The 27511-nt window shown below is 38.2% G+C and overlaps 1 protein-coding gene across 2 annotated transcripts in view; it reads left to right on the top strand.

The window, feature by feature from the left end:
- Positions 1-27511, top strand: part of UBE3D (ubiquitin protein ligase E3D) — a 94618-nt gene that overhangs the window by 36243 nt on the left and 30864 nt on the right. The window contains exon 9 of one of the 2 annotated variants that reach the window (XM_074922699.1): positions 19785-19923. The exons of the other annotated variant lie outside the window; for it this stretch is intronic. Within the exon in view, the coding sequence (XP_074778800.1) occupies positions 19785-19923 (139 nt within the window). The remainder of the gene's footprint in view (positions 1-19784; positions 19924-27511) is intronic. 2 annotated transcript variants of the gene reach the window in all.

The following is a 27511-nucleotide window of genomic DNA, read 5'->3' as shown; positions in this document are numbered from 1 at the left end:
TACATTTCAAGTTTGTATATTTTTTTCCATATTTTTCTTCATATTTACTTGTGAAACATAATTCAGGTAAGCACAATTTTAGTAGTTTTCATGTCTGTCTAGTTCATATTGCTGTAGCTCAACTCTCTGGGGAATCTCAGGGTTGGCAATAAGAAAAATGTGATGTTAGATGGAAAAAAATGTGAATTAAAAGCAGCAAGACTATCTGAAACTAATTTAAAATGTATAATCTGAAACAACTGCATTGTCAGGTAGTTAATTCCATTTTTATAGGATGATAAAAATGTAAGAAATGTTGTGCTGGGCCAGAGCAGTGTACCATCTAGCTGAGCACCCTGCCTGGGACATCCAGAGGCATTCTTTGGAACAGCATACGAGCCTCAGAACTTCCTTGTACTGCTCAGCTCTGTAGTTGTTGTATTAAGGATGTTAGAAGCTAGAGCCCTGCCTATTTCCTTTACAATCTGTTCATGCATTTTTTGACCATCTATTTGAATAAACACTTTTTGACCTTACTGGTGTTGTCTGCCTCTACAGTCTCTTGTAACAGCAAGTTCCAGAAGTTCACTACCGCTGTGTAGTACTCTTTTACTGATCTCCTGCTAGTTTCAGTGAGTTGCCTCTAGATCTACAATTGGGGATTTAACGAACAATTCTGCATTCATACTGCAAAATGGCTGTGGGGTTCCTAAAGTTTACACTGGGATTACAGTGTGCGGTGTTCCTGCTGATTACATTAGGAGTCAGATTTACTGGCCAGTTTACTGGAGGAACAGCAGTGTCACATCTATACAAGTCTTACTATAAGACATGTATATATCTCTATCCTATTCATTTTGCTTTCCTTCTAACACTGCTTTTTTTGAAAGCCAGATAGCCTAAATGCGATAGTGATGGTCCCTTGAGGATAATTTTATAATCATACATCAGATTGTAGCAGCTTTCCACTTAAAGGCTTACAGTTTGTTTCTCATAGACTTATAAAGACTGTTGGGTTCACTTGGGAACTGTAAGTATTCAACTCCTATAATGCCTTTTAAATGACAGGATCCATTTGAGCAGGCAGGAATCCTGTACCGAACCAAGAGTGAAAAAATTAAACTTACAAATGCCTGTTGGACAGATTGCTGACAAGAACTGCTTAAACTCAAAACTTGATTTACTGAATTCGAGGACCTTGGGCTGTTTTAAATTAATTAGCTTTTCTTGTTTGTACTATATGTCTTCATGACAGGCTGTGTAAACTAGTAATACTTAGATTAATAAAATCATTTGAGGTTGCTAATTTTACTTGCAATATTTTTTAAATCGGTAAGTCTAAAACAAATCGGGACTGTATGACTTGAGACCAAGGAAGGCTCTTTGTGAAGTTGTTCTGGATATTTCCATTTGTGTGTGGCAATAATAGGATATTGCTGTGGGTTGCTTACTTTGAATGCTGTAGCATCAAAACAGAGCAAGCCATTCTCATGCTGGCTCCTCTGAATACTGACCTTAAGCTATAAATGAAATAATTTAGATAACTAATAGGCATAATAAGTGATACCTATGTGGACATGAATGTTTGTGGAAGAAGAGGAGATCTGACTGGAAAGGTAGAAGGTGTTCCCTTGCTTCAGAATTTTAGAATTTCAGTCAAATAATTGCTAAAGGCAGGACTCTTAGATCTATTCAAAGTGAGCTGTGGCTTGACCATGCCCATTTTCCCTCTACATATGGTTAAAAGAGTATGAAATTTAGGTTACATTCTTGTCAGAGTGCACAGATTGCCATAATAGCTGTTAAGCCTTCAAATTTTTCCTGACTCCGTAGTGACACTGGCTGGATTCTGATGTTAGGGAGTTCTCCGTAGTCCTGGAGGCAAGAATACAGAAATCACTGAAGTGCTCATGTGGGCCCTGATGTTGCTGTCTTTCCCCTGTAGGCATTGATTTATCTGAACCCTCCAAAACTGTTTTATTTTAGTATGGAAATACTGAAGTAGTTGCACTTTCCTATGTACTTCTTTTTTCTTGTTGACTTGCTCCCCCACTGTCCTGTGTCTCTCAGAGTGATATGCTTGAGCAATATAATGTGTTTCCTTGTTTTTGTCCAAAGTTGATATCTTTTGATGGAAACAATTATATGGCCTACAGAGAACTCTGATGAAGCATTTCTAAGTATTTTTTACACTATTTTTTTTTCTAGATTTTAAACTTCTCCAGAAATTGGGGAATGTTTTTTAATTGGTAAAAAGAAAAAGAATCCATCATAGTTTTCACCAGCTGGAATTAATGCTGGTAATGCAAAGAATCATCTTCTGAAAAAGGGACTTAATGGGACTCTAAGAAGTGACATCAGATATTTAAAGATATAGTGCATTTTGAATCTAATACTGTTATCAAATGTGAGCTTTACTGGTTGTAGTCATGCCTAAAATATTTTTTTGTCAATATTCTCTACTCCTGTTTTCAGCTGTTTGCGTATTATTGCTGCAAACTGCTGTTCAGCTGTTGTATTTCAAACAGAAGTGGCTGCATGTCATTAATATTATTAAGGCCTCTAAGTTTTCAAGCATGGCTTGATACTCTTGTCTGAGTTGAGAGATCTTGTTGAAAACTAGATTTTATTCTTCTGAAACTGATGAAAAATCAGTTACTGAGAAGCTGTTTTTTGCCCCCCAACATCACAATTCTGCAGACACTTTTAGCACCTCTGCAGCTCTCCTTTTTGTGTAGGACCTTTTTTTTAACATAGTTAATTTAACACAGTTGTCCAGGTGAGTTTTTTGTGTCACCAATTATATCTGATGCAAGTTTAACTTAGCAAATGTCTTCAAGAACATAGTGTAGTAGTGTGTACCAGGTAACTGTAATGTTCACTGATTGTCTTCAGTAGAAATTGGAGGCAACATACAGTTTTAGTTGATTATGAAGAAGTTTAGACTGGACATTGGAACTTTTCTAATATCAGAGAGTGAGGTTCCTGCAGAGCCTTCTAGTAAGAATAACATTTTAAAGGAAGAGAATTACTTTTAAGGTTAAGCATGGTAAAAATTGCAAAAAGGAATGCTTCGACACAGTGCCTGTTCTTGCAGGGAGATGACCTTTTTAGTTAGGAAATGTCTTCTAGTTCAGTTTTCCAGCTCTGTCACTGACCTACCAAAAGACTTTCAAGTTCACCTTCACCCTACCTCTTTTGCTTTCTGAAGTCTCTACAGAATGACAAGTTTGCATGTGTGTTTAGAGCCACAGTGGTACCATGGTCTTTACTGGGCTGCTATTCAACAATTTAGTAATTATCAAGTGTGGCATTATTTCTTTACCTATGATGTGTTCTCCTGCAACTGAAGTCCATTCTAATTAACTTTATTTGCAAAGGATTTATAGTACTTTATCTGAAGCTGTCTTACTTCCAACTGTTGCATCTCCTCTTTGAATGAGGTCATCTGCTCAAAGGCTTCTCTTCTCACTGAGCTGGTGTCTGTGACAGTGTTTCCATGTCTACTTTATTTTTTAAAAGCTGTGCTTTAGTATGTCTGTAGCATCAACTCCTTCATCAGCATTGATGTAACTTGGCTAAACCTAGATTTAATCTTCCATCTAAATCCGCTCTCTCTTCCTTTCTTCTGCTCTTGCTCATGTCCAGAACTCAGCTGTCAGGCTGTATGTCTCCCCTTCCCTTTCTTTGTGCTTCTATGCTGAGACTAGGTTTCGCTGTTCCTTGATCCATAAAATTTTGAGAAAGCTTATAAAATGAAGTTAAAGAGCCAAAGTATTTAACTGATCTGACTGTGTCAAGGTATGTGTGTGTGCAGCGCAGCCCCACAGTGCTGGCTCAGAAGGGTGGCTGATGGCCTGTGTGATTCTTCCAGTTGTGCTCTGTGTCTGCAGCAGGATAGACGGACTCTGGACAGCTGCGTAAGTGCTGTGGAGGGCTCCATCAGTGTGCATAGATTATACAGATCGTGTTTAAGTTATAAAGAAGGGGGAAGTCTTCAGAATAATTGAAAGGGAAAACTTGGGCATTAGCTCTGAGGAGAGGAGGTGCTAAAACTACGGACAGTTTTGTGAAGGATGGAGGGGTTATTTATGGAAGAGTGTTTCCATGCACAGAGGGAACCTGACAGATGCGTGAGGACACATACTGGCTGAGGATAGGGAAAAGGAGCTAGTGGAGAACTAATCTTTCCAGATTGGCAATTAATCTGCTGTGAGTTTTCAAAGAGGTAAAATCAGGTAGTTTGGGCATTTATGACCTATGTCTAAAATATTGCTATGCCAGTTTATGTTTTTGAATTAACTTTAAAGTTATTTTTCGGAGAGGAAGCTATGTTATTGACTGCTGGTTTTACTCATTTATTTATTTGGGATTTAATTGCTTGTTAAATTTGATTTGTAGCCACACCTGTTATTTTAATGTCAGTGCTGTGTCATACCTGCATAGACGGAGGATCTGTACAAATTTTGCCACAGTCCTATCAGTGAAGAGGGAAGATGATGATAAAAATAAACTGTTGCAGGAAAATTATGGTTTCAGTGAGAAAGGGAAAATATGGCATATGTAAAGTTCTAATTTTAGTAATTAGGCTTTTGTTTGTCAATGTTTGGATTGAATGAGTGGAAATAATACGTTTTGCTGTCAGTGAGTTCTCACAATCAACCAATTCTGTGATTTGTGGTGTTCCTTACTTTGCTTCAGGTTTGTGTAATTACATCTTGAAATACTGAATTTCCTTCTCTTCTGAAGTCAGTACATCAGGGAAAAAAAAAAAAAAAGCTTTAAAGCATCAAACTGAGAGCTTTCTGTGAACAGTGATTACAGCTTTTATTTGTACAGCAGGGTAACTTGTCCCTTTGGATTCAGGCATAATGTTCTGGAGTGCCTGGTATTTGTGAATGCTTCTACATGGAATATAAACAGCACTGTGGAAGTGATTTAGTTTTACCCGAAGGTTTAAAAATCAGAGGCCAGGAAACATTTTCATCTTTATGTTGCGCTGAAAATCCATTTCAACTTCAGAAATGGCCTCCTGCTTGGTATAATAGATCTTTAAAAGGCAATTAAGGTTTATGGAGCATATGCAAATCTTCATGTGGCACAGCTGGTAGGAATAACCTGGATGAGAACATCCAGGGAAGTGGCTTTATGCTGTGTCCAGGGATCCCAGGGCGTTAGGTACAGGGCAGGAGCAGTGCTGCGCCATCACTGATCATACAGACCATCAGTTCATTCAACTTTAATTTCATTTGATCTTTTTTTTTAAAATAATTTTTCTTCACTGCTTGCCTGGTTGATTATGCTGAGGAAATAAGTGTTACTATTTGTTGCTAATCTAATGCCCTGAATGCACACGTATTTCAACACTGTTAGGACAGGGTATCAAAGACACCGTCCCTCTGGTACTCGGTGCTGCTATTGACACTGCTGGCTGATCCGACAGCTGTGGTGAGGAGCAGTGGGAAGTAGGCAGTCGGAGATACCTGGTGAGAAGATACTGGTGTCTAACATGAGTACAGTTCACATCATATGCCTATAAGTTTCAGCAGGCAGCTCTGTCCTGGATAATGGATAGATCAGCCGTGAGCTGTGGTTATGGGCCGTATTTTCTACATAGTGCCTAATGCCATGCTGCCTTGGTTTGTGTGGTTAGAGCCTTTACTGGAGACTGTGGTGTGATCACTAGTAGCAAGACAAGGAGAAACCACATTGCTTACTGGGTTTGGTGCCAGTCCATAGGGCATACCACCTCTCTACTGCTCTCCCTGCACAGTCTAGATGAGGAACTTAGATTGTCTTGCTTAAGCCAACCCTGCTTTTTAGTCACAGTCTTAGCTGAGGTTACTGTACCAACTGTTTGCTCTGCTTTTGCAGCACAGACATCTGAGCCATTTGACAGTGAAGTCCTCAACTGCTGCAGTTTAGAGCGTATGGTTGAAGGTAAATTGTTGCCAATTTTGGATTGCTTCAAGACACTGCACCATGAACCGTGGCAGTTTAGGAAATGAATGATAAGCAGTTCAGATGTCCAGGCAGGGTCAACAGCTGGGACTGGTATCTTCATCGACTGTCTCATCCCTGCTCATCAGTGAGGTCACTGCGTACCTAAACTGAGTGATGCGAATACCTCCCAGTGTTTTCACAATGCACAGAACCAACAGGTCGTATCAGCTTTGCAGTGTCTAAGCATTGGTTCTGCATGTCTTCCATTTTCAGCTGTAGCTACTAATTTTTTTTAAAAAATTAATCATTACTTAATAAACTTATATTGATTTATCATAATTGCATCTATAAATCCATTTCTACTGGCTAGACACATGAATTTCAACAGTCCCTTCCCTAAGGCCACATTAGTCAGCATGAGCTCAGACTGATATGTAGACAATTTATTTTTTTCCAAACTCATAAGGAAGTGTAAAAAATTTATGATGTTGCTTTAACAAGGCCCACTGGGATTTGGGATTATTTATCTAAGACTTATTAAAGACAAAAACTTTTCTATGTTTAGCCATGCAGAGCAAAGCTGCTCTTCAGACAGTCCATGCACTTTAAAAATGAAGAGAATTTGATAAACCCAAAACTGAAATCATAGAGAGAAGTATGAAGGTTCTTTCCTCTGTATCCCTTTACCGCAAAGCCAAAGTTACTATTAAGTACTAATACAAAAAGAAAAATGGAGTGATGGCTCCTCTTGAATTTTAAGGCCATTTCAGTGTACTAGGAACCTGCAGTGGAAAACTTTTATCAGTGTTAGAAAGAAACTACTTGCAACACTGAAGAAAAAAACAGAAGATGAAAAAGATCTGCCTCATTCCCTAGCAGGAGGATTAATTATCCTGTACAATTAATCTGATTTCTTAACCTCGTTCTTCAGCACCCAAATCTCTGTTCTGTCTCTGTGAGGTAATTTTTACTCATGTATACCTCTGTTGGGACCTCAGTTTAGCATCTCCCTACTGCCTTCTCCTAGGAAGCTCTAGGAGAATTAAATGGGATGTATTTAATGAGATACTTTATGTTCAACTCCCTTTTTGTTTTCTTTCAGTAATTAGGAAATGAAAGTGTTTCTGAGGGCTTAGAACTGAAAAATGTGATGTAAAATTAGACCATTTAATTAAACGATAAAAATTGAACCTAATATTTTTAGGAAAAATATTTTACAAGTGGCTATAGTGTGGTTAGAAAGTTTTAAGTTACACACTTTCAAAGCAACAGTGTTGCTTTAGACATTTTCACTCCTTTTGTAAATCCTGAGCAATCTGTGTTTCCAGAAACTTAAATGTGTTCTTTTCTCTCTCAAGAAATTATTCATTCCTCCTTTTGTGAGAATTATACATTCATAAATACCTACACTATTTCGTTCAGTTTTCCTTTGGGTAAATTTCTGCCATTTCCAGTGTTTACTGTTTTGAATTAAGCTTTGCTTCTGACTTTCTTTTACCAAATCTGTAAGAGTGCTCCTCCGCCAGCATTTCAGAGTTTAATATGTGATTTCCGTTCTGTATATCATCCAGAGGCACAACGGAAGCATCAGACACAATGACATTGCAATCTCATGAAACTGAGTTCACTTACTCTGCAGGCATGTCCAGATCCTATTGTGTGGGGTATTCTGTCCTCAGACTTAAATTCCCACACACAAAAAGAAAAATTCTGCATATTTGCTGTAATCTTTAAGGGTAGAAGTACTCTAGTAAAGGTGAATTTTATGTTGCCAGTGTCAGAAACCTTTCTTGGAACTGTGAATGGGAAAATATACTTCCTCTTCTTTGCAAAGGTCCCCATTCATCAAGGCTTTCTAATAATTATCATAGTTTATGGTTATAGTTTCATGAAGAGTTGTAAAGGCACCTCAGGAGAGTAGTGCTATTGATAGCATCTGGGCATTCAAAACTGAAAACATGCCAATATTGATAAATATGTCTTCTTCCTTAGTCTTCATCCTGTATTTTGATTGGGGTTTCCAACCTGTGGGAGGGAAAGGAGGGAGAAAAGAGTCTGTAAAATCATTCTTGTATGAGAGTTTGGTGGAAGTATAGCCCAGGAGAAAGCTGAGACATTTGCTGTTTTCTTTGGGGTTTCTGCCTAGTGTTGATTCCTGGAGGGGCTGAGAGACAGCCTGTTGTCTCACCGCTGCGTGGGAAGGCAGGCTGTGTACAGGAGATGTTGTCTAGTGTGCACACAAGTAGAAGGAGGCCCTCTGTGTTTATGGTGCTTCACTAGAGGATGAGGGTGAATAGAGGTAACCAGCAGATTGTCCTTTGATAAGAGTCTTTTAAGTTCCTGATGTTGGTTTATGGAAGAAACACACTGAGGCAAATATTTATTTCTCTGGGGAAATGAAGTGTGTGTGACTGTCTGCCTTTCCATTTATCCCCACCCTCCTTCTCCTGCCTCTGACTTTTGAACACAGTGGACAATTTTGGAGAGAAATGGTCTGAATGATGCTTTTCCCACAATTTCTGTAAAACAGGTGGCTATATAGAGGAGACCATCCTTAATGCCCCTGATGAGAAAAACCTATAGGTTGAAAACAACAGTTGCAAGAAGAGTCTGCTGAGGAATGCAGCCAGTCCATCAGACATCACTAGTCTCATGAGCAGGTGGAAATGCTTCCTTAAAATTAGAGGTATCTTTCAAGGATGAGCTGTCTGGAATTACTTTGCGTTTACTGTAGGGCAACCATATTGATGTCAGCAGTTGCTGTGAAGGAGATTTTACATAGTACTTTGTTTTTATACAGCCCTACTGTGCACTTCTACCCTTCAGGAAATGAGAGTTATTAGAGGAGGCTTACTTCTATTTGCCAGGGCAGTGGTCCTTATTTTTCTACATACCTGAAGTGTTGGGAGATTTAAAAAAAAAAAAGTAACCTCAGAATTTGAGTACTTGGTTGATACATGCTGGGAAGGGAGGCTTTTTAGGTCAGTGGTGCTGGTGCTCACATTTGATATTCCCTGTAAGTAGGATGGCACCAGTCAGGCTTTTAGCAATAGGTCAATAGCACACTACTCTGTGTCCTCTGCATCCATCCCCAGCACAGTAGTATGCAGTTATTGCCATACATTAGGGAAATTATGAACCATCTGTTCTAATTAAGAGTAAGATGTATCCAGGAAGGAATCAAGAAGTGCTAAAGGTGATGAAAAGTATTTTAAGGAGCAGGCAAAGCTATCCCTTCATTCTGAGCTGTAGGAATATCCAAGAAAGCTGCAATCTAGAGTCATAGTAGAACTGTTTCTAGTCTAGATGGTGATGGCCATCAGCAATGCCATCCTCCACTACGGTGGAGTAGCAGTGATCTGGCTACAGCAATCTGATCATTACTGTTTTCAGAAAAATTATTTGAATTCTTTCCACCTGGGATGCACTAAGACATTCAAAAACTGCAGCTTGAAGCCTTAACACAACCATTAAAGTGAAGAAGCACATTCTAAAGCATTGGCCATGCAGTTATCACGAGAGTAATTTTTCTTCTCCATTTAGTGGGACTACGTCGGTTTGTTGCTCAGAAGTCTTGCAATTACATTGTACTTTGGAGCTGTGCCAGCAATTCTGTGTAACGTGGATGTTCAAGAGCAGTCGCAGCAGACTTTAGGCAACGCCCAGCAAGAGCTCAGCTCCTGTGCGTTTCTTGGGTTTCTAGGAGAACTTCTAAATTAACGTGTGAGTTTTGCTCTTGAACCCAGCTAGTCAAAAATGATGTAGGGAATTTTAAAAAGTAGATTCAAGGAAATATATTGTGAATCTGTTTAATTCTGTTTGCCATGTTTTCTTATTACTATTTCTATATGTGTTTGAGCATCACAAGTCCATCAGGAGACGTTTTGTCCATGAGCTTGTATTCCTCTGTCAAGTGCTCTAAAGCAGAACTTCATTGTAACTGATGAAAATTTGTTGTAGTTTTCTGCTTTTACAGCTTCGGCTTTTGCCCAAACTCTTGATTTTGCAGATGAATGAAGAAAGAATTTCTCTCCGCACAGGCAGTTACTATTATGGGTTGACTCTGTGGATATAGTTGCTGCTGCTGTACCTTTATTCACTGTGGTTTTGCTGGTAGGACATATCCTGGGAAGTACCTGGTGTGTTGGTTTAGGCCCTGCCAGGACTGCCGACCATGTTGCTGTTGTCCCTCCCCCACCCTCAGACACAAGTAGGGCACAAACCCCGGGTTAAAATAAGAAGAAATTTAATCCAACAGTGTAATAAACAATCTGAACAACAACAGTAGCAATGATAACAGCAATAAACAGTAATAACAGTGAACAAGACAAAAGATATACAGAGAAATACCGCAATGGTTACAGACAGCCCCGTGCTCCCCGTGACCAAAGCCACAAAGGAAAAAAGACCTGATGTCAGCATGGTATGAATAACCTGGCTGGAGATCCCTTCCCCCTCTCCGTTGCGGAAACTTAACCCTATCCTAGCTGAACCAGGACACCTGGCAAGCTTGGGACTTTATATCCAAGATCAGTTCCCCCCAAATGAAAATTCACTTTTCTCCTGATTCCTTAATCAGCCTATTTTTGCTTACCTAGTGCTGAAACTAAATAAAGAGGATAATGTCTTACTTATACTCATTGACCATCTGTGCATGGTTTGAGTACTGTAATGAATTTTAAGTTTAGTACATTTCAACGTGTTCGTGTACCCGCACATCTAGGTGTCCCATTGAACATGTGTGCTTTACTGTCACTTGGTTTAGCTTTTCATGCCTTCATTTTAGATATTATGAATCTTCAACTTAAAGGTTGCAGAATAGATGAATACCTGCTAATCCTTCCCTCAGATGTTTAAACTTTATTTCAGTGATTCTTGCAGCTGAAGTCTTCTTCAGAGACTGTGCAGTTGGTGCTGTTTTGCAGTGGAATGAAAATATTTTATGGGTGATAAGGTTTGCAACTTAAAATTAATGCTTTTGAAATTGCATAGCAGCCAGCTGGAGAAGGGAAGGCAGTGTAGAAAAGCAGTTGGTGAACACCCAAAAATCTTTAGTCTGGAGAAGTATGTTGAGCATTACTTTGAAATTGCATGCTTCAAGGCAAAGTTACTCCTGGACAGGATTAAAATCTCAAGATTTATTTCCATGCAAAAAGTTGCATTATGTTGAGGTAACTTTCTCTGCTTCAGATCAATAATCTTGTAAACTTGTCTGTCTTGGCACAATATGCTAACACAGTTGTTTGGTTTTCTGGTTTTGCCCTTGTGGTGGTTTGACTTTGGCTAAATGTCAGGTATCCACCAAGTCGCTCTGTCACTTCCCCCCCTTTCCCCTTGTTTTCTCAACAGGGCAAAGAGGAGAAAGAAAATAAGATGGACCAACCCTTGCAGGTAAAACAAAAGCAGTTTTAATATAAGCAAAGCGAAGCAAAGGTCCGCACACAGAACAGATTTATTTTCTCCTTCCCATGAAGAGGCGCTGTCGGGCCTTCTCAGGAGCAGGGCTCCCATACGCGTAGTGGTTGCCTCGGAGGACCAAGGGTGACCCCACCCCCTTCCTCCTTTCTCCCAGCTTTATACTGAGCAGACGTCACATGGTCTGGAATATCCCTTTGGTCAGCTGGGGTCAGCTGTCCTCCCCTCCCAAGATCTTGCCCACCCCGTCCCACTGGGGGGAAATGTCGGAAAGAGCCTCGGTGCTGTGTAAGCACTGCTCAGCAGTAGCCACACCACCAGGGTGCCATCAACACCCTGCCAGCTCCCAGCATAAAACACAGCTCCATGAGGGCTGCTAGAGAAAACCAATTCCAGCTCAGCTAGACCCAGTACAGCCCTTTACCACTTTGAGGTTAAAAAAATTTGAATTCTATGGGCTATACACAGGCTTTATTTGTGCTAACGGCATTTTTTAATAACTGTATCAAAACCATTGTAGTTACTTTTATGTCAATATAGAACAGTTGAGTCTAGTCAAAATGTTGGGTAACGTGAAACAAAAGAAAGAGAATTCAACCTGTACTTACAGGTTGAGATAGGCAGCTTTTCCTTCTCTCTCTGACTTCACTTAAACAGTTTAAAATAATCAAAACATATTGAGAAGTAGTAACATAATAATAAAAATTAAAGTAAAACAAAAAAATAGATGTAATTGAGATTCATATGCAGTTGTCTAATGCAAACAAAATCATTTAATCCGCTGTCTTTTAGTGTACCTTTTAGCATGAGTTATTTAGTCTATGCTAGAATTAGAAATGAGAAATGCATGTGGAATATTGATTTTCAATCACAAAAGCTTTCATTGGAGTAAATAGCATAATTTAACTTAAAAGGCCCTTTGAAATATTACAGGAACAATTGATACTTCTCAAGTCAGCCCTTCTGAAAAATATTATGGCAGTGGGCAGACAGTTCTCTAGTGAGGTTAAATTTGAATTTTCATTATAAGCCTTTCTTGTTAGTATTAAATAACTTGTCCTTTTCAAATGGTGACACACAGAAAGTTCAAGAAGGACTTACATTTTGTAGGGCAAGGTATTTTAAGCCCACCAAATTGTTTTTGTAGTGGGTTTCTAGATAACTTTTTGACCAGACTTCAGAAGCGCATTAATTTTTCATTCAAAGTATGTATTACTTTGAAAAAAGACAGAAGACTGTTAATAATGGTTTTGTGTTTGTGTATACAACTATTATATCTATTTATATTAATGTATTGAAATATGCATAATTGTATATCATCATAAATTATAATAATTATATACTTATATATACAATATTAAAGTATATGTACTATATACTATATACTATATACTATATACTATATACTATATACTATATACTATATACTATGTATATGAATTAACTTTATTATAAGGATTATATATCAGTAACTTGCTTGTAAGAATGCTTTACAGGAGAGAGTATTTAAGAATACTTGAATGTATAGAAAGAAATTCAGTTAGATAAACCTTCATCCTGTGAAACCTTCATCCTCTGAAACCTTCATAGTGATGCACTGGAAAAAATGAAGATTTAAAAGTTAGAGATGCAGCTTCTGTTGTTGGACACTTTGTCCATGGCAAAAAATGTAAAAAGGCACTTCCTCATTTAGGTCCCTGGATCACTGCTCTCTTGTCTTCTTCCCTTGATACATTCCTATTTTTTTTTAATCATTTCCTTTCAAGGACACCAGTGGGTTAAATTTCTGTTCTTCCCTCTGTTGTCTCTTATGAGAGACTTAATACCTGTTGGTTTGGGATACCATGCAACTAGTAAATATCTCAGGGAAGATTTGCTCAGAATTCACACTTGACACTCCCAGCTATCGAGGATGAATAATGAATGGTATTAGAACAAGACTGCAGATGTTTGTTTTAGGAGGGAAGCAGTCATTCTGTAAAGAAAGTTTTTTTCCAGAAGAATTTGCTGTAGGCTGTGGAAGCACTGCAGTTGTTAGTGTTGCATATTATTCAAATTTTGGCAAGAGTTTAGTAGCTAATGAGCATGCATTGATTTTTGTGTCATTTTTAGATCACTGCAAGGATAATTAAAAGTATAAATAACTTAGCCTCCCGGTGTATTAAGTATATAGACACATCATCAACCATAATTTAGAATTGGTTTTAGATTAAATCATTTTTACAAATAGTTATTTAATTTAGCAGGTTTGTCCTTTGGTTCAGTAAAGTCATCTGTCACTTATATCAGAGTTGTAGCTCACAGAAAGGGCAGCTTTAACAGCATTCATTGAACTCTGAGAGTCAGGGCTGAGCTTCTGTCAGCTTTTATATTGGATTCTTCAGCATGGCCTTGATTCAGCAAAACACTGAAGCCATACCTAACATAGTAATCCCCTTCAAGGGTTTCAGAGCATTTGGAGCCCTAAACGCAGAGCGCATTTGTCTAGATCGTAACTAATCAAGTCAAGTTAATCCAGTGCCTTGGTAGTAACACTGAGTAGGACTCTGAGTAAGAGCTTTTTCGTTTTCCAGTTTTGATTGCTGTAGACTACCTTAGACTAATGTATTTATTTAATGTATTTATTTTTAGAACTAGCCTGGTAAATCAGAGGTGGTGATGGGGGTGCTCTGGAAAGCAAATAAAGGTTAAAAAGGCTTACCTGTTCCGCTTCAAAAGCAGACTTACTTTGTTGCTGAGACAGTTGTATTTTGAAGTGAATCTCATGCACAATGGAGGGTAATTATTACTGGTAAAATGGCCTTGGCACTGATGCAAGAGACTTTTTTTGAAAGAAATGCAATCTAGTGAGAAGTTGGGCCCACTTTTTCAAAATATTGTGAGAATCCTTATAATTTTTTCCTGGTTTTCAAATACAAAGATTTCTCTTGCATCACTGAAATGCTGTGAATATTGAGGTTTTTATGAAGACGTAGGACATTATTGATCGGTTTAGTGAACTGATGGATGACTGTGTTTGTTTGCTAGTACTGTTATCAAGGAATTATTAAATAAATGTGTTGCATGATTTTGGTGTCTTAAACTTTGCTTTTAAAGACACAATTTTCAAATGCTGTTATGTAGGCATTTTAAAAATTCATTGGGATCAATTGGAGCAGTGGAGAAATACCATTCTCTGATGCACAATGAATCAAATGTTCTTATCTGAAAACGTTGTGATCAATTTCTTCTGCTGGAGAAGTAATTGTCTTATCTGTAGTCTTATCTGAGTAGTTGTTTTCAAGTTTTTATTATCTCTGCTTTCAGAATTAATTGGTTGAATTTCAGATAATGTTTGCTTTAAAAAAAAAAATAAAATCCAAATTTCCCTGGATTTCCCATTATTGACAGCTAAACAGCTTTGAAAATGCCACTTCATTTTTTAAAATATCTTTCACATACTACTATAGGACTTTTCCTAGCTGTAATTCTTAGACTGGTTATGGGAACTTGACAACCATATCATGCTCTAGATTTCTCCTTCAAACAACACATTTCTTAGAAGGACAAGGGGGAAGATAGTCCTAGCCTTCCATTTTTATTTCATATCTGTTCTGAATGCTCCATTCTGACAGTTTAGCACATAGTTACTTTGTATCAGCATTGTGCACAGTAGCCAAGTATCTTGCCCTTTGAGTAGAATTTTACGCTGTTCACTTTCAGTACTACTTCAGTTCTGAAATGTATGCCAGAAATACATTAAACAAAAAGTTTGATTAGCATTCATCGTATACAGTTCTGTCTTTGTCAAAATGAAAGTTTTATGAAGGCTTTAATTACATCTTTTAATCTTATGTCTGTTTATTGTGTTTTCATGGATGAGACTAATGTATATCTTGTAGATGAAACAGAAGGGGTGAGTTTGAGGTGTCACTTTAATCTGCCGAGGCTTCATCTCAAGTTTGGATAACACTGGCAAGAGTTCTGACTCTTGTTCTTATGGGAAATCAGTTCCATTATCACCAACCTTTCTTCCTGCCCCAAAACTTAAGAGGTTTTCTTTTCCAGTTGTTCTGAACTCAAAAAATTGAGTGCACTTAAATAAAAGCACCAAGTCTTTCAATATGGCTCACTCATTTAGGGAGTATGGTAGGCTATGAGGAATGTGTTTACTTTGCTTGTGGTAGTTGGTTGTGCTAGATAGAAATGTTATCTTACTGAGTTTATGCCAATATTGTTCCAGGTAAGCATCACTTGATCATTTGGTATATGTGTTGCTGAGCTTCAGCAGCAGCTTTTCTCCGTGAAGTAACTACTCACTACTCAGACACCTATTTTCAGGAAAACATGAAATTTCCCCTTTTGAGATCTTTCTTAAAAAAATATGGTTGAAATAGTTTAAAAGTTCTGGGGAAGCAGGGGATAAAGAAAAGAGGGAGAAAATGGGAAGGCTAGAGTGACAGACAGGATGCTTAGAATGATTTGGGGTTTCTAGTTGGTGAGATGACTGACAGGCAAAACTGGATGATGATGATGATTTACAGAGGTGGATTTAATGTCCTGGGAAAAAACTCACTCTGACATGTCCTTTTCTTAACTCAGAGCATGCTCCTAGTTCAGACCATTTTACTGAGTATGTTTTACTACATCTTACTGTTTTAAAGCCTGGTTTCTAAAGCTGACTCACATCTCCCTCAAACACTGTCAAGGTCAATATGTGTGGTGAGATTTTACCTGTCATAAAGTCAGTCCAAAGTACATGCAGTCTTGCACCCTGTGATGATTTGGGGAATCTGTGTAGAATTTATGAATTGTATTTGATACTGAGGGTCGTAATTTTTTTTTTTTTCCTGTCAGACTGGGAAGTCCAGAATCTCAAGGCTTCTTTGAAGTGTGGAAAAGTTGAACGTTTGCAGAAGGAAGAACATAAAATAGCATTATTTCTCTTGTTAACCTCACCTTCCTCCAGCTAATCTGTTTTACCTTCCCCTTATTCCTTTCAGCAAGCATAGCAAGCTGTGCTATGCTCTCTGGGAATTATGCTGGCTCTTGCCTTTACTCACAAAAGGAACAGGCTTGTCCCAGCCTGCTTTCTCTCAAGGGAAGCTTAGAATCAAGAATTCATTGATGAGTAGAGGTAGTAAGGAGCAGAGAAAGGAAGCACATGAATGCAGAGTCCTGTCTACATCCAGAGTTACCATGCACATATTTGAGTCCTACTGGTTTCTTTCCCATCTTCTTTCTCAGCCCTCCCAAAAACTCCTTCTGACAATTTACCCTATCTTAATGTCAAATTGAATTATTCTTTTTTTCTTTTAAGAAAAAAAGAGAGAAAAACACAGTTTTGTTTACATGTCTGAGAAACTCTGGGCCAACTCAGACTGTTGGCATTTGCAATTGGTCTGGGAGTAAGCACTGAGCTGATGGGCTGAGACGTCCTCCATGGATGCTCACTCTTCTGAGAAGCACTATCAGCCAATCTGCCTCTTTCAGTAAACAGAAAGCAAACAATCTTCTCTCCTGTACTGTGAGACAACTCTTCTATACAGACAGGTTCTGTGAAACTAAGGTGGAAAACCAGGCGGAATTTGTGTTTTGTTTTGCTTTTGTTTTAAGCATAGGTGTTTTTCTTCTTTCATTCCATCACAATGAAGATTATAGAAAAATACTCCCAAGAGTAATAGGGGTAAAGAAGAACAAAGAGACGTGATCTAATGAAGCAGTGTCTTCCTACAAGCACATGGTTAAATGCTATGAAAGGACAAGTCATAAAGACTAATTCCTAACATGAGTTCCTGGAGCAGTAAGTGCTAGAACACACATGGTTTGTTTGTAATAAGGGAATACACTAGAATTGTTTCAGGAAATGCTAGTAACTGAGCCATTAATAAACAATAATTGCAGTATAATTAGGCGAGATGTCATTATGCAAACAGTCTTTCCCCAAACAAGCCAACAGCCACAAAAAAAACCCACCCCAGTGCCATGACAGGGCTGTAAGAGTTGGACTTTAAAATGAGGAGGCAGCTCCAAAAAATCCTCAAGTCAAAACACAAGAATAGAATCAGAGTACTGAACTAAGTTGTGATGTTTTGAATATTGCTTGGAGTTCTGAAAAGTTTCTCTGCAGAGAGGATGTTGTTCTGTGGAAACACCTCATCAAGACCCAGATGCTTAACATATCACCCCCAGTCTCCAAACTCTCTGTGTTTGAAGGTGCTGCACAGTGCTTTATTTAGACTTGCTGATTTCTGAAAAACTGAAACCCCAATTTTGCTAGCTTCACCTAAATTTGCCTGTATCACCAGACAAGATTATAAAAAACGTAGAACAAAACCTAGTAAGGAACATACAAAGGCAAGTTTCTAATTATGTGAGGAAATCCAGTTACCAAATTATAATGAAATATAAAACTCAGTTCTGGATTACAGTTAACAAGACTCCTTGGCTGCTCAGTGCTTATCATCTAAGGCTAGATGTTCCTCCTGTAGCATTTACAGAATCTCTGGACCACTTAAGGCTGCCTTTGCTGGGCTTGTCCATTTGCATAGTCTTTTGAAAGAATCCTGCTTCCTTTCAATTAGACAAAGTATTTGGGGCTTCATTAGAGGTGTATACCTTTCAATAGTGAAAATACTCCAGTTCTAAACTGCTCACCTTCCTGTCCTAGCAGACAGGCTTTTTTATGATAGCTTTAAGCAGCTTTTCCTGATCCATCTGGCTCAGTTTAAGTGTCCATGTTATAAAGGCTGTTCATGGGCAGCAGGTTTTTTCCTCTGTGCTTTGGTATGGATGGTCTCAGCCATGTGTGGAGACCTTAAGTGATGCAACTGCCATTAGAAGTGCCAGAGGGTGCCTGGCCCAGATTTCTTTCCTCCTTCTTTCCATGTACAGTTTAGACCTCCTAATGTGAAAGTGACCCACTCACTTTGGTGAGGGTTGAGAAAAGACATGGTACGTTTGATAATTTAGGAGTGGTATAATTATCTTTGTCTTTTATTGTGGATTTAAAAGAAGAAAAGAGATAAACCACTCCTTTTTTAGGGAGATGGAAGCCCCTCTGACCTTGTGTGCATTAATGTGTCTTGTTTCTGTGTATTGAAGCAGAAGTGGATTCTTACATATCCATAGATAAATGAGGTAGGAAGAAAAAAATGTAAAGATTAAGAAAGAAAGAAATATTAAAATTCAAGAGGCCAGTTTCAGACAAATGGAGGTAAGAAAGTGAAAATACACCCACTCTTTGAAGATAGATGTGTAGATTATGCTAATTAGAACATCTTTGTCTCCTAAGAAGGTGCTAGGAAGAGTTAATAGTGGAAGTGTATGTACAAAACCTGTATATGCAACCCTGTATCTGAGAAGCAGGACTTTACAGAGAATTGGTGGGTTTGAGAGGCTTCAGAGAATGAGAACCATCCAAAAGGACACAGATGTTGTGAAGAGAGTATTTGCTGCGTTTGCACCATGCTGAATGGTGATGCCTACTCTTTTAGGTGATTAAAAAAATGCAGCTATTTCTAGATGGGATACTGAAACAAGATTATATGTTCATGAACAGTGGTTCAGTCAGAGTAATATATTTCCAGAAGAGTTGGAGGAATTTAAAAGTGAGAGCTGATGCTAAAATTATTGAAATAGTGAAGTCTTGGACATGGTAGGGTAGCAAGCATTGTCTTCCAAAATGTTGCTCTCGGACCTGCTGAGAATAATCGCCATTCATCTTGCTCTGGAGTGTCTGGTACTAGCTGCTCAGATAAGGTTATTAAACTAACTGCATCACTGATCAATCAGTTTGTGCATTAAGGAAGAAACAAGCCTGAACAATAGGAAGTGGAACGTTTCTGTGTTTTGAGTTAATCTCGTTGAGCTGATCTTTTTCTTCAGCATGTGGTAGCAGGAACAGTTTATGGAAATGTGCTTTCAGAATGTTGTTTTTATGACTAGCTCTAGAAATCTTAATTATTTTAATAACATCTAAAGCAGGAAGCTGTATAAAATGAACGGGGATTGAGTTTTTGCCTTGTGTAGACTGTTAGTAAGGTTCCAGCGAGAGCATTATAAACATCAATTTTGAAAATGATTTCTGACCTGTCTTTTCGGAAGTGTCTGACCTGTCTTTTCTTTCTAGAAACAAAATTAGAAGTGGATGCATTATGTTCTATATAGAATACTTCATATGTAAAAACATGTGATGGGAAATTGACAGTGGCAGATGAACTTTGGTTCAGAAATAATCAGACTTTTAATTAGAAACATATCCTTTTGTAAGATTGGTGATACGGGAAATGTACTCTTAATGCACCTTGTATGTCTGGTAAAACACACTTATCTGTGACTTTTACAGGGAAGATGTGAAGAAAATGTTTTATCACAATACTATGACACATTATAATACTTAATTGAAACCCGAGTTTTAGATACATTTTAAGAGAATGAAAATGATTTTTTTTTTTTTAACTTTATAGCCTTGCTGATGCATGGGAAAATGATATTGGAGTTCATCCTCTAAAGTTTCCATCAGAAACATGTTTGGAATTATTGCTGATACTGGGTTTGAGTACCACCTCTCTGCCACCTTCACTTCGATTCATGAACTCTTTTCAGGTAAGGAACAGCAGCTATTTCAGTATAAAGGTGTTACTTCTAGGAAAAAGAGAGATCACTGTGGTCCATAAACCCTTTCAGAGTAGAAGTTTCTCTACTGTAGTTGCATGATTCTCCATTATATTAAATATAGCAATGGAGAACTGGTAGTGCTCAGTTTCTTTCAATTGTATTAAATGTGGACCAAGGCAGGAAATGTCACTGTATTTTTAAACAGTGAATTATTGTTTAAATTAGATTAGATATTTAAAGATATTTTATCAAACTTTGGTTGGAGTAGCTAGAATCATTGTATAAAATCTCTTGTCTTAAAAAAAAAAAAAAAATCCTCAGCTAAAAATCAATATTTCCAGGGGTGAAAACTTGCAAAATTGGGAGTGAAGCATTCACAGTTTTGTCCAGTGTTTCCTGTATGTTACTGCTGAAATTCTCAGCAGTCATAGAAATTTTCGTAAGAAAACATTTTGCAGCATATTAAATTGTGCTTTGTGTTTATCATGTGTCTGAAGACATACAATTTTTACAAATTAAATACAGAGACATCTCAATTCATGATGATACGACATACCAACTCAACCTTTTTATAATGCTTCTGTCTTCCCTTGTAGTTACATAGCCCATCGGTTGTGTATTGATCTAAATCTAAAATAGCCAGCTGTTGAGCAATGAGCATACGTGAATCAGTGTTTGTTTTGACAGCTATAGAAGAATGATCATCTTACTGGGTCTAAGTGTCATAAACAGTTTATAGCACAAAGTCCTGTAGCTTCTATTTGTCCATACTCCCAGTTTGTAGTTAGGGCACATTTAATTACTGAAAAATAATCTTATTGTGGAATTTTGGAATCAGGAAGAACATGGTCATAAACCAAAATCAAGTAATTGATTTTAATAGAGTTACACTGATGTACAACTGCTGAAAACACATCTATATGTTAGGAAATAAATATGCACCTACATTGTCTGCTCCCTTTGAATCTTGTGAGGTTGGAAACAGGAGATCTGTGTACAGTAACTCTTGGGTATGGCAGCAGCAGCCATTGATTGTTTCAACACAATACTTTAATAGCCAAGGTCAGAATTGTTACCGGGTTGTACATTCAGAGGCCATAAAATTGAAGTATCTCCTGGGTGCCGACAGAGTGAGATCACGAAAGTTACAAGTTTCAAGGACTGGACAGTACTGGTTATCCATGCAATTGAATAGTCCATGTTTCCTGTTAAGAAGTGAACATTTTGGTTGTCTAGTCAACGAGAATGTGTTGCTTGTCCGTTACATTGCCAGTAATCTGTGGTAAAGTCTCCTCTGCTTTTTAACCCATGATAGGTTAAATAGGAGTCTCTTGTTGTATGTCCTGTCATGTTTCTGCGTGGACCCAGTCCCAGGTTGTGGATTTAGGATTTGCTTTGATGTGTATACCTGGGTAGGAAGTGATAAATGACTGTCAACTAGTACAGAGACTGATATTAAATTGTGCTGTTGCCTGAGCGTAAGATCCCTCAGCATCCAAAACAGTGAAGATTGTGAGTTGAACAGGGAATAACAGCACTCAATTGAAAACTGGTGTTTCATGTGTCTTAGTGGAATAATGACAAAATGATGAAAACGAGTTTTGTTTTATTTTGTGGTAGACCTAAATCTGACAATAGTCTAGAAAAAAAAAAAAAAAAGGAAACATTTTAATTCTATATTGCAATAATCTTTGTATTTAAACTGAAAAAAAATTTGCGGTTTCCTGTTATCCACATGTGGCAGTCTTGTTCAGCAAGAGGCCAGACTCTTGCAACTGAATGCTGACATCTGAATGCTGGGGGACTTAGAAGGAAAATGACCTCAGAAGGTGCAGAGCTTTCTCCTTTCCTAAGTGTTCCCACTACTGAACACATGGTGTGGAGCTGAAGTTTCCACTGGTGCTTTTCTTTATGTTTTGCTACAGTATTTGAAAATGGATCTAACAGGCAGCTGTGTATGTAGCGATGTAAAAGTTACGGTTTAAAAAATCCAATTGTTTTTTAATTAGGTAGCCAAAATTTATCTCACCCACGCCCTGTGTTTAAGACTGTATTTACCCTCTTTCCCTATTATATTACAATATTGCAGTGTTGACAAGCCAAAATTTTAGTTGGTATACATATGCATTGGATGATGTTTAGGTTATAAAAAGCACATGAAGGAAATGTACTTAGCTGCTAATCATCTCTGGACTAAATTCTGTTCTTTGTGCTCTCTGGGACTAGTTCAGCAGACTCTGTATGTGTGCTGAGATATAAATTACATTTTATTTTTCAGTGGTGTGCTACTACTTATTAACATAGTATTTGAAATCACTTTTCAATTCCATTTTGACCCTGTGAAGATCTTTGACTGTGATTTATGTCACCGGAGGAGCCTGGAAGAGAGGAGCAGCAGCAGACTATGTTACATAGCTCTCTGCTGAGTTTAAGGTGCTCACTGCAGCTGGCTTTTAAGCTTCCCAAGCTGCTGATCCTAGGTACTTGGTTCCCTTTGTCTCATCTCTGATTTTTCCTGTGCAGTTCCATTGACGTTCTGGTGGACTGTAGAGAGTTAAATCCTAGGAAGCTTGAGCCTGGAAACTCTGAGGGACTAAACTGAATAGACTAATTCTTGCTGGTTGATGGCTGGCCCCGGGTTTACTGAAGAACGTGGATTTGCAGCCCTGACTTGCACCTTCCCAGGCTTGTAATCCCTCACCCATACTAAGAATGTCTCAGATCAAAGGAATAAGATTGACTGAGGCGCTTGATATTTATCCTGGAGCAATGCAGAAAGCAGTAAGAATTCACTATTGGAAATGATTGAAGTATTTTTTTGTTTGCTTTTGCTCTGAGCATTGTTTTGACACTCTCTCTTCAGGTCCGTTACACCGTACAGAAACCTCTGTTACCTTATTGCACTCTTGATCTAGCTGACTCTTCACCCACCTGAGCTGTCAGGTCTTTGCTTTGGGTATGGTTGGGCTTGACTTTGTGTATTATTGTTAATACTTGCAAGTACTTGTAGCTGGCACCCACTTGAGTTATCGCGTCCTTTATCAGTGAACTGTTCATCTGCTACTCCTCAGCGCAATCTGGGAGGATGTGTTGGTACTTTAGAGCCTACAACACAAAACAGTTTACATGGGGGGATGCTTTAAAGTGACAAGTAATCTCTGCTGTGTTTTGCTAACCTTATCTCGTCTTTCTCTGAATTCAAGTACAATGAACAGAAAATGTCCTGGATATTGAATGCTTATGATGATACATGAGGCTCTTCAGCACATTCTCTGACTGCTGTTATTATGGGAAACCAGGCATTTTACTTCCTGTCTCAAGGCACTATTCGTAAGGCCACAGACTGCAGCAAGAGTTCTCAGAGTTAAATAGATCAAGGTTTTATTTTTCCTTTTTACAGTTGCATGAAATTGAGAGAAGATTGTGATTAAGAACTGCCAAATTTTGTTTGAAATAACCCTTGATATTCTTTGGTGCACCCAATGCCACCACTGGTAGCTTATCAGCATTCTGTCTGCTTTGGTTAAGAGAGAGAGAGCCAGGGTTTAAGAAAAAACAAAAATTGTTAGTTCTGTTGTTGCAGTAAGCATTCCTAGCTGTCTCACAGGTCTACACATGATCTGAACTAAAGTATGCCTTAATATTCAGTGTTTTTTAATATTGATACTTTTATGAGTGTTTGTATATATATATATAAATCACTTTCAAACTTGTTTATTGCACAAAAAAGTTAGCTGAAGACAGAGGAGTGCAGATTCACCTCTGTTTTCTGACAATCTTTTTTGAAGCAAACAGTTGAGTAAAATTTAGAAAAGTCTGCTCCGCTCAACTCCTCTTTTTGGACCATTCTGGGGATTTGAAGTTGTAGAAGTCGCACGGATTCTTTTAAGTTGGTCTCCACTCCTTTGGAGCACTATCAGACAGCAGCAAAGACAGGACAAGGAGCTACTCTGGTTCAGAATTATTTGGGAAGTAGTGATATAAGAAATTAAAATATCAAGAGGAATGGCTTTCAAAGTATTGTGTCTTTTATTAAACTATCCCAGAAAGGAGAAATAAAGAATTCCATTTATGCAGTAAAATAGCTTATTATCTTTTTAAACTTTTTTAAAAATTACGCTCTGTATTACTTGCTTACTGAGGATCTCCGCAAAATGAATTATAGATTTAAATATGTATAGTCTGTAATATTTTGCAGACAATGAATGAATTCCAAAATGCCATAGGATGCTTTTGGCACGTTTTTTTAAAATATTTATCTGAAGCTTGTGGACTGCTCACATCTCTGAAAATTCTAAATGAACATTGACAGTAATAGGGAAAAACCACTGCAAATACACTGCAGTCTCTCTTGAAATACAGTCATTTTTGTTTCCCTTAAATGACTGGTTTTTAAAAATGTAAACTATAGCAAAGAAACCAAGAATAGTTAGTGTCAGCCTCTTTTGGCTACTCCTATTTCCCCCAAACTAAAAGTGTTTTGATTTTTGCAGATAAAAGTGCCTGCTATGTGCTTTTTCTAATTTTGACTAACTTGGATAGGTTGCCAGGATGACATAGAATGGATTAATTTTCTGGTTTATTGTGATGATTATGTGGAAGTTTTAAAGTTTGATTTCAAACAATTTATTTGAAATAGTAAATAAGTACCCAAGCCTTATATAGGAAAGCAGATGTGGTTTTGTAAAATACACAAAGAAATATTACATTGACTTTAAAGTAAAAGAAGTTATAGCATATGTATATTTTGGGGGTTTGTTTGTGTTTGTCTTCATTTAATAAAACATTGTAGAATAATTTGTAAAAAAATTATAGAATCATATTGAACAAATGCTGATGAGACCAAGTGATATTAAAAGAGTGTTTCAAAGACAAATCTGAATACTTCTTTGCAGAATGATAGAGAAATCTAGGTTCAATTAAGAGAGTATTGTCTTGGTTTTCTTGTCTACTACTTAATTGTCCTATATTAAGTTGATTTTTATTATGCCATTCAGGTTATCTTACTTGTTGTTCACTGTGTGTTGCTTTTTAAAGGTATCTCTAGAGTGTTCAGTTGTATTTCTTGAACACTGAGACTATCCGCTTTTGTTAGCTCTTGGTGCCTCAAGCTGAAACGGAACAATTTTTTTATTGAACTATAATTAGTATTTTTAAGTCTTTGTTGAACCTATACCAAAAATGTTTCATACTACTGGTTCTGCATAAACTTTATTAAAATATAAAGTCTCCTAGTTGAGAACTGTTCAGCTCTGCAAACAGAGAAGCATATTGAGCAGTGTCCTGCACCTCCTTATGTGTCCTATATATAACTCATCTGTATCTGCAGCACAGGCTCTCTCTTCTAGTCTGGTTTTGTGATAACCTGGTGCTGCTTTGGAGATGCTGATTGGAAGTTATTATCTCACTCATCTAATATGTGGCATAGCTACATTTCCTCTAATGGGAAGGAGCTGCCCATTTATATTGGCCTGAAACAGAGCAAAGTCAACCACAGGCAAACCTAAACTGAAGCTATGAATGGGAAAAATGCAGACTGAGTTTACTTGTGGAAGCACAAAATTTTATTATTAGTTCAGTGCTCAGTGACAGAGAGTCAGGACCTTGAGAGCAGTGGTCCTAATCTGAGATTCAACATTTGTCATCAGTTTTCAGAAGAGCTAAGTGATTCTTTTTGTCCAAGACAGTTCTGCAATAGAGAAGTCGTCAGAGAGAGTGAACTGGGGCATATCCTAAACAGAAGTAGATTTATCTACAAAAACCCCATGAGCTCCCAGTGAGAAGCAGCATACATGAAGCACAGAGGCAAGTGCTGCCTCTGGAAATACAGTCTGCTTGAGAGAGATCTGCTAGAGAAACCAGCTCCTCTGCCTGCAATGCCCTCTGCCTAGAATCCCTTCCACAGGGTGCAGTCCTTCAGGAACAGGCTACTCCAGCATGGGTGCCCAGTGGGGTCACAAGTGCTGCCAGCAAACGTGCTCCAGTGTGGACTCCTCTCTCCCCATGGGTCCAGAGGTCCTGCCAGGTGCCTGCTCCAACATGGGGTTCCCATGGGGTCACAGCCTTCTTCGAGCATTCCAGCATGGGGTCCTCCATGGGCTGCAGGTGGATCTCTGTTGCACCATGGACATCCATGGGTGCAGGGGCACAACTTGCCTCATCATGGTCTTCACCATGGGCTGCAGGGGAATCTCTGCTCCGGTGCCTCGAACACCTCCTCCATCTCCTTCTTCACTGATCTTGGTGTCTGCAGAGTTGCTTCTCTCACATATTCTCGCTTCTTTCTCCGGCTGCTGTTGCACAGCAGTTTTTTCCCCTTCTTAAATATGTTATCACAGAGATGCTACCACCATTGCTGATATGCTTGGTCTTGGCCAGTGGTAGGTCTGTCTTGAAGCTGGCTGGCATTGGCTTTATCAGACGTAGGGGAAGCTTCTAGCAACTTCTCACAGAAGCCACCCCTGTAGCCCCACCCCCATTATCAAAACCTGGCCGCACAAAACCCATACAGTCTTTTACCATTTAGATGTGAATGTACGATTGATTTCAGAAATTTAGTTTAGATAGCCTGGTATAGCCCATGTTATCAACTGCTTGAAAGGGGTGAAGACAGAACTAACTGGGAATAAAAATGCCTGATTGATACCACTCATTTTATTTCCTGTTTGCTTCTATTGTGAACGTTCTGCTTTTCCCAAGTAATTTTGAAATCTAAATGTATAGCGGTTATATCCTAATTATCCAGTACTTGTGTCCATAATGTGCTATTAAATACAAACTGAGAGTTTGTGTTCTTTATCAACAGGCACCACACTGTGAGTGTGTTACAGAAAGAGACCAGACAAATACCCGTGTTTTATTTACCTGAATTTATACATAAAGAAGAGTCTTATGAGTGACCTGATAAACTTTTAGAACTTCTATTTCTGTTTATTAACTGTGGGTTGCCTTTGTGACTGAGAAGTGGGCTCTGTTCAGAAGAAATATTTGTCCCTGTGCTGTATGTTTGACATCGTTTGTAGGTAATTTATCTCTTGAGGACTGCTTCCCTCCAAAACCTTGGTTTCTCCAAGTTAATCTTAGCTCTATCCAGGTCATAATTAATAGATTGACTTATGTGAGGAGTAAGTTTCAACCTCCTAGCCAACAAAGTACAGAAATCTGGTTATCAGCTGCATAGAGCTAGATAGTGTGCTGTTGCTTTGAAAATAATATGGGGTCATTGGATAGCAATGATTCTATAATAGAATTTTTTCCTTAAAGATTCATGTCGTTATGCTTTGTGAATGGGTGTTGTTATGGGAAGCTACAATGCTATTCATTTCCATTAAGAGTCTGGATAGCAGCTTTGAAGCTACTTAGGAAGTCCAGAAAGTTCTGCAGAAAAAAGATGTACGTATAAGGGTGCTTCTTAGTAGGCTTATGGGTGCTTCTTAGATTTACAGGTGCTTTAAAAATAGATGGATTCAACCATATTGGATTTCAGCTGTAGGCTGGAATAGGTGTGATGTTATCACAGATTACAAAATTCTGTGGGATCCTGAAGGAAGATGTCAATGAATTCTAGCACTGTATG

This window comes from Athene noctua, chromosome 1, assembly GCF_965140245.1.
Source record: "Athene noctua chromosome 1, bAthNoc1.hap1.1, whole genome shotgun sequence".
In the NCBI taxonomy this organism is placed as follows: Eukaryota; Metazoa; Chordata; class Aves; order Strigiformes; family Strigidae; genus Athene; species Athene noctua.
This window is presented reverse-complemented; position numbering and strand designations above follow the sequence as displayed.